The sequence below is a fragment of the Etheostoma spectabile genome, chromosome 24, assembly GCF_008692095.1.
Source record: "Etheostoma spectabile isolate EspeVRDwgs_2016 chromosome 24, UIUC_Espe_1.0, whole genome shotgun sequence".
In the NCBI taxonomy this organism is placed as follows: Eukaryota; Metazoa; Chordata; class Actinopteri; order Perciformes; family Percidae; genus Etheostoma; species Etheostoma spectabile.
This window is the reverse complement of record NC_045756.1, coordinates 9,791,206-9,798,600: the sequence shown is the minus strand read 5'-3', so window position 1 is coordinate 9,798,600 and position 7,395 is coordinate 9,791,206. Positions and strand designations below refer to the sequence as shown.

Genomic DNA, 7,395 nt, shown 5'->3' with positions numbered 1-7,395 from the left:
GTTGGAGTCACCTGCTGCCTCCATGATCCTGCTCCACACCCTCTGCTACAATTCTCCATGTCTCTCTCTCTCTCTGACTCTTCTTTCTCTGTCTGTCTCTTCCTCTCACCCCTAACCAGTCGAGGCAGATGCCCCCCCCACCCCGAGCCATGGTTCTGCACCAGGTTTCTGCCTCTTAAAGGAAGGTTTTCCTTGACTCTGTCGCCTAGTGCTTGCTCTTGGTGAACTGTTGGGTTTCTGTAAATAACATCCCAGAGTCCGGTCTAGACCTGCTCTTTATGGAAGACCTGGGAGATAAATAACATCCCAGAGTCTGGTCTAGACCTGCTCTTTATGGAAGACCTGGGAGATAAATAACATCCCAGAGTCTGGTCTAGACCTGCTCTTTATGAAAGACCTGGGAGATAAATAACATCCCAGAGTCTGGTCTAGACCTTCTCTTTATGAAAGACCTGGGAGATAAATAACATCCCAGAGTCTGGTCTAGACCTGCTCTTTATGGAAGACCTGGGAGATAAATAACATCCCAGAGTCTGGTCTAGACCTGCTCTTTATGGAAAGACCCGGGAGATAAATAACATCCCAGAGTCCGGTCTAGACCTGCTCTTTATGAAAGACCTGGGAGATAAATAACATCCCAGAGTCCTGGTCTAGACCTGCTCTTTATGAAAGACCTGGGAGATAAATAACATCCCAGAGTCCGGTCTAGACCTGCTCTTTATGGAAGACCTGGGAGATAAATAACATCCCAGAGTCTGGTCTAGACCTGCTCTTTATGGAAAGACCCGGGAGATAAATAACATCCCAGAGTCCGGTCTAGACCTGCTCTTTATGAAAGACCTGGGAGATAATAACATCCCAGAGTCCTGGTCTAGACCTGCTCTTTATGAAAGACCTGGGAGATACCGTTGTTGTGTTTTGGCGCTATAGATATAAAATTGAATTGAAAAATTAGAATAATAATCTGAGACATCTGTCCTGTAGGGTAACATTACAGCTTGTTTCTCCCTGATGCTGAACATCTGTCCTGTAGGGTAACATTACAGCTTGTTTCTCCCTGATGCTGAACATCTGTCCTGTAGGTACATTACAGCTGTTTCTCCCCTGATGAGACATCTGTCCTGTAGAGTAACATTACAGCTTGTTTCTACCTAATGATGACTCTGTCCTGTAGGGTAACATTACAGCTTGTTTCACCTGATGAACATCTGTCCTGTAGGGTACATTACAGCTTGTTTCTACCTGATGCTGAACATCTGTCCTACAGGAACATTACACTTGTTTCTCCCTGATGCTGAACATCTGTCCTGTAGGTAACATTACACTTGTTTCACCTGATGCTGAACATCTGTCCTGTAGGTAACATTACGCTTGTTTCTACCTGATGATGAACATCTGTCCTGTAGGGTAACATTACAGCTTGTTTCTACCTGAATGAACATCTGTCCTGTAGGGTAACATTACAGCTTGTTTTCTAACCTGATGAACTCTGTCCTGTAGGGTACCATTACAGCTTGTTTCTACCTGATGCTGAACATCTGTCCTGTAGGGTACCATTCAGCTTTTTTTCTCCCTGATGCTGACATCTGTCCTGTGGGTAACATTACAGCTTGTTTCTACCTGATGATGAACATCTGTCCTTTACAGCTTGTTTCTACCTGATGATGAACATCTGTCCTGTAGGGTAACACTACAGCTTGTTTCTACCTGATGATGAACATCTGTCCTGTAGGGAAACATTACAGCTTGTTTCTACCTGATGCTGAACATCTGTCCTGTAGGGTAACATTACAGCTTGTTTCTACCTGATGATGAACATCTGTTCTGTAGGGTAACATTACAGCTTGTTTCTACCTGATGATGAACATCTGTCCTGTAGGGTAACATTACAGCTTGTTTCTACCTGATGCTGAACATCTGTCCTGTAGGGTAACATTACAGCTTGTTTCTACCTGATGCTGAACATCTGTCCTGTAGGGTAACATTACAGCTTGTTTCTACCTGATGATGAACATCTGTCCTTTACAGCTTGTTTCTACCTGATGATGAACATCTGTCCTGTAGGGTAACATTACAGCTTGTTTCTACCTGATGATGAACATCTGTTCTGTAGGGTAACATTACAGCTTGTTTCTACCTGATGATGAACATCTGTCCTGTAGGGTAACATTACAGCTTGTTTCTACCTGATGCTGAACATCTGTCCTGTAGGGTAACATTACAGCTTGTTTCTCCCTGATGCTGAACATCTGTCCTGTAGGGTAACATTACAGCTTGTTTCTACCTGATGATGAACATCTGTCCTTTACAGCTTGTTTCTACCTGATGATGAACATCTGTCCTGTAGGGTAACACTACAGCTTGTTTCTACCTGATGATGAACATCTGTCCTGTAGGGAAACATTACAGCTTGTTTCTACCTGATGCTGAACATCTGTCCTGTAGGGTAACATTACAGCTTGTTTCTACCTATGATGAACATCTGTTCTGTAGGTAACATTACAGCTTGTTTCTCACCTGATGCTGAACATCTGTCCTGTAGGTACATATACAGCTTGTTCTACCTGATGCTGAACATCTGTCCTTGTAGGGTAACATTACGCTGTTTCTACCTGATGCTGAACATCTGTCCTGTAGGTAACATTACAGCTTGTTTTACCTGATGAGGAACATCTGTCCTGTAGGGTAACATTAAGCTTGTTTCTACCTGATGATGACATCGGTCCTGTAGGGTAACATTACAGCTTGTTTCTACCTGATGATGGACAATCTGTCTGTAGGGTAACATTACAGCTTGTTTCTACCTGATGATGAACATCTGTCCTGTAGGGTAACATTACAGCTTGTTTCTACCTGATGCTGAACATCTGTCCTGTAGGGTAACATTACAGCTTGTTTCTCCCTGAGGCTGAACATCTGACCCCCCCCCCATGTTTCTGCCTGGCTCCGCCCCTGAGCAGGAATCGATAAAGCGATTAAGAAGACACTGCAACGTTACCCTGAACAGGAGCTTGGCCACGGGTTTCTTCAGTGCCTGCGTGATACTCCACAGGTTGTCGTAGAGCGCCGTGTCCACCATGCCGGGGTCCACGGCGGCGACGGTCACCGGGAAGCCGCCAGCCGTCAGCTGCTCCTGCAGGTGGTAGGTGAAGAGCACCAGGGCCAGTTTGCTCTGGGCGTAGGCGCCGTGGGAGCTGTAGCACCTCCTGCAGAGAGCCAAATATACTGTGACGTTAAAGTGTCTCCATGGAGATTTATTTCCAGGTTTGTAACGCCATGAGTAATCAAACGTCACTTCATTTTGTACTAGCACCCGCATTATATAATTAACAGAAGTGTAAAGACACGATGCATCACCTCCTGTTCAGGTCGTCCATGTGCATGTCCCCTGCGTAGTGCGTGGCCGAGGACATGTTGATGATCCGGGAGCAGCGGCCCGGCCGGCCCAAGCGCTTCAGCGTGTCCAGCAGCAGGTTGGTCAGCAGGAAGTGACCCAGGTAGTTCAGACCCAAGTGGATCTCAAAGCCGTCCTCCGTCCGGCCCTCAGGAACCATCATGGTTCCCGCTGCACCAGAGAAGCACACAGCGCTTTAGAGCTCATTCAGGGGCAGCCTCTTCTCCAAAGCCCCGAGTGTTGGAGCGATTTAAAAGAACTTCAAAGGGGGTGTGAAGCCTACCGTTGTTAACCAGAACATGGAGGGGCAGCCCTCGGTTCTGGAAAGTCTGAGCAAACTGTCGCACTGATTTCAGAGAGGACAGGTCCACGAAGACATACTCAACTGGAGAAACAGAAAACAAAGTTAATCTAAAGACATGAATATGATTTGATGAGTTAGTTTGACCTGTTTATACCTGTTGATGTGTGTTCTGGCTGAAGGACAGAAGAGACAGAGACAGTTGTGTTCTGGCTGAAGGACAGAAGAGACAGAGACAGTTGTGTTCTGGCTGAAGGACAGAAGAGACAGAGACAGTTGTGTTCTGGCTGAAGGACAGAAGAGACAGAGACAGTTGTGTTCTGGCTGAAGGACAGAAGACACAGACCTTTCCCCTGGCTGTCTTCTTCCTGAATCCTCCGGACGGCCGCTGCACCTTCTTCTCTGTTGTTCCCCGCTGGAGGACGCAGCGACTGATGTCAATCACTAGTCACTACCCCCCCCGCCCCTCCCATGACATACCAGACTGAGTCAAGCAGATATCACACTACCCCCCCCCAGGACAGACCAGACTGTCAAGCAGATATTCCTACCCCCCCCAGGACCGCCCACTGATGCAGCATATTCACTACCCCCCCCATTGACAGTAGACCAATGTAGATATGATTTATCAATATATTATTATTTCTGAAGATAGATCATAGAGATGTGTTTAGCTACATTAAGAGGAGAAGGCGGGGCCTGTGTAATCTAGCTGAAGGCGTGTGATTGGACGGGAGCAGTACCTATGACAACATGCATGCCGAGCTTCACCAGGTGTTTGGCTGTCTCATAACCCATCCCTCTGGTTCCCCCGGTAACCATGGCAACTCGCCCATCCTGCCTGGGTAAAACTGTTGGGGGGGGGAGGACAGACACGTTGCCTCAATGTTAGTTACAAAACCTTTGGATCTCGCTTGAGATTATAGATTATTAGATTAGATATTATTAGAGATTAAAGATATTGAGAGATTATTAGATTTTTGATTACAGATTATAAAATATTTGAGATTATTAGAGAATTTGGATTTCAGATTATTAGAGATTATAGAATAGAGATAATTCAAGATAATTACATTTTGGATCACAGATTAGAGAGTAGAGATAATTAGAGATTAGAGAATTTGGATTTCAGATTATTAGAGTTTATAGATTATAGATAAATAGAGAGTAGAGATAATTAGAGATTGGAGAATTTGGATTTCAGATTATTAGAGATTATAAACTAGAAATTATTAAAGATAATTAGAGATTAGAAATAATTAGAGATTATTAAAGATAATTAAAGATTAGAGATTTTGGATCTAGTTGGAAAAAGTGTACAGAAACTGTTTAAAAAAGCAACAAAAATAAGTGCCAAAAAATAATACTACTGTAAAAAACCTAAAAACTAAAAGATATCAGAAAAAGCATCCCAGACGCAACAAAAACATGTGGAAAAAGGGTGAAATACGTTAAAGTATGAGAAGATAGAAACAAACATCTGAAGGATAAAAGGGAAGAAAAGGACAAAATGTCAGCGTTGATAAAAAAAATAAAAAAATACCATAACACCACATGAGAAGAATATTCCTTTATTCCACGATTAGTGCCTGACATAATCTCTGGACTGTGTCTAATCTGGGAATAATGGTGCTTTCACTGACGCCTTATTTACTTCAGTCTTTATCTCCATAGTTAGCCCCCCCCCCCGGATCACGAAAAAAATGCCAAAAAGTGATATTTTTCTGACGCTGTAGTTATTTTTTTACGTCTTTGACATTTGGTTCCACGGTTGTGTTTGCTAGTATTTCCTCTAAATGGGAAGCCAAAGGTCACGAGGGGAGTGTGTACAGGACCAGGGATGTGTTCATGTGTTTACCCGCTCCTAATCTCTCAAAGAATGCACCACACATTTGATCGGATTAATGCTGGGATCTCCTCAAGTCTTTCACAGCGACAAGAATAACTACACTTGTACAAAATCAAAAACTACACTTGTACAGTCAGAAAGTACACTTTTACAGTTAATGACTATGTCTAATATGTGTGTTAACTGGCCTATTTATAACGGAGTCTGGCAGTTGTTCGGAGATCGCGTTAACCACTCTAAACGGCACGCGCTGTGCGTGTTAAATACACGCCGAACTGATCACAGGACTTCGTTTTTTTTAAGTCTGAACTCAGAATCCATCACATATGTTCATTAATCAATAAAGAACTAATTCATCTTTAATCTGTCACATTTTCTAACGGAGTCCGGAGATTAGGCTATATCGCGTGAAGCAATCTAAACGGCACGCGCTGTGCGTGTTAAATACACGCCGAACTGATCACAGGACTTCGTTTTTTTAAAGTCTGAACTCAGAATCCATCACATATGTTCATTAATCAATAAAGAATGAATTCATCTTTAAACCGTCTCATTTTCTAACGGAGTCTGGCGTTCCCATGGAGAAACGATACCTTATAGAACTGAATTATGGCCACAGAAAATACATCTATGTATCTATCCATCTATAGATATATATCTAACAGAAGCTGCGCTGACCTGGGAGTGTGAAAGATCTGTTGAAGGTCTGGTAAAGAAGCACTTTGACTCCGCAGAAATACAGCTTGAGAAGAGGCAGCAGCACCGACAGCAGCCACATCTCTCGGCTCTTCGCGTCTGTCCGGACAGATTCCGAGTGCGGCTGTGCGTCACGCTAATGAGTCCGGCTCCGAGTTTATCTGGCCGTGGTTCCGCCTGCTTGGGCGTCACAAGATGCCGAAAAATGGAGCCAAACGTTGTACACACCAGTGCGCCCCATGTAGGTTAAGTCCTAGGAAGCGGCCCGGGTTTGAATCAGACTTGCGGCCCTTTAGGACCATTACTTTTCTGAACTTGTGGGTTTAGAGTAGTTTCTTTGCACATGCATAATTAACCCCCCTACAAAGCTTTTTACATCGCAATGTTGAAAAATGTTGAAAAAAAAACAAAAAGCGTAAATTGTTGGAAAAACCTGATATAAAAATCCCCAAGAAGTGTTGATAAAAGCAACAACAATGTCAAAAAAAGTGACTAAAACATGGACAAAAGTAAAATGCAAAAAACAACTGTGAACATTACTGGCTCTTATCTGCTCCCGTACCCTGTGAGGCTGCCGGCGGGGGCCACACCCGGCAGAGCCCCTCCCTCATCGGCACAGTTGACTCACACACTGTAAGAGGACACCAGGCCAGGGTTGTTCTGCACTCCGAGGCCACAAATATCTGCCAGCTGAACCCGGACGCCTGGAAACCCTTTGCATTTAAAGAAAGAAGAAAGAAGAGCGAAGCTCCAGCCAACATGATGTGTCTGAGGATCGGTGCGCTGCTGCTGCTCCTGGTCGCTGGGACGTTCACACAGGACGGTAAGTTCCATGGCGGCTGGGGTGTGTGGACCATGGTCTTGTGTTATCAGGTGACGCAGGAGATCTAATTAAATCCTAACTTTAACCAAAGACAGATGTATTCTGAAAACTTTACTGAAGTAAAAGTACTAACACCACAGTGTTGCAGTACAAGTCCTCAGGTCATCAGAATGTAAGAACTGCATGTGTTGTGTTCAGTTAAAGTTCTGCGTTCAGAATCCTCACTCAAGGAAAAGTATAAAAGTATTAGCATCAAAATCAACCTAAAGCACAAAATATCAATTTATTTCTTATCAAGATTTCCCTCTGCGATGTAAAGGAGTAAAAGTAGC

The 7,395-nt window shown here is 43.9% G+C and overlaps 2 protein-coding genes across 5 annotated transcripts in view; one reads left to right on the top strand and one right to left on the bottom strand.

Moving 5' to 3' along the window:
* The window catches only part of dhrsx (dehydrogenase/reductase (SDR family) X-linked), a gene marked incomplete at its 3' end in the record, with an annotated part of 7,012 nt that extends 518 nt beyond the window's left edge, over positions 1 to 6,494 (bottom strand). Inside the window, 6 exon segments of one of the 4 annotated variants that reach the window (XM_032506575.1) lie at positions 2,999 to 3,206; positions 3,358 to 3,565; positions 3,678 to 3,779; positions 4,042 to 4,110; positions 4,439 to 4,546; positions 6,223 to 6,494. In XM_032506575.1, the coding sequence (XP_032362466.1) occupies positions 2,999 to 3,206; positions 3,358 to 3,565; positions 3,678 to 3,779; positions 4,042 to 4,110; positions 4,439 to 4,546; positions 6,223 to 6,322 (795 nt within the window). 4 annotated transcript variants of the gene reach the window in all.
* Positions 6,495 to 6,828: 334 nt separating this feature from the next.
* The window catches only part of cd99 (CD99 molecule), a 15,825-nt gene continuing 15,258 nt past the window's right edge, over positions 6,829 to 7,395 (top strand). The window contains exon 1 of the mRNA XM_032506592.1: positions 6,829 to 7,063. Within this exon, the coding sequence (XP_032362483.1) occupies positions 7,000 to 7,063 (64 nt within the window). The 5' untranslated portion in view covers positions 6,829 to 6,999. The remainder of the gene's footprint in view (positions 7,064 to 7,395) is intronic.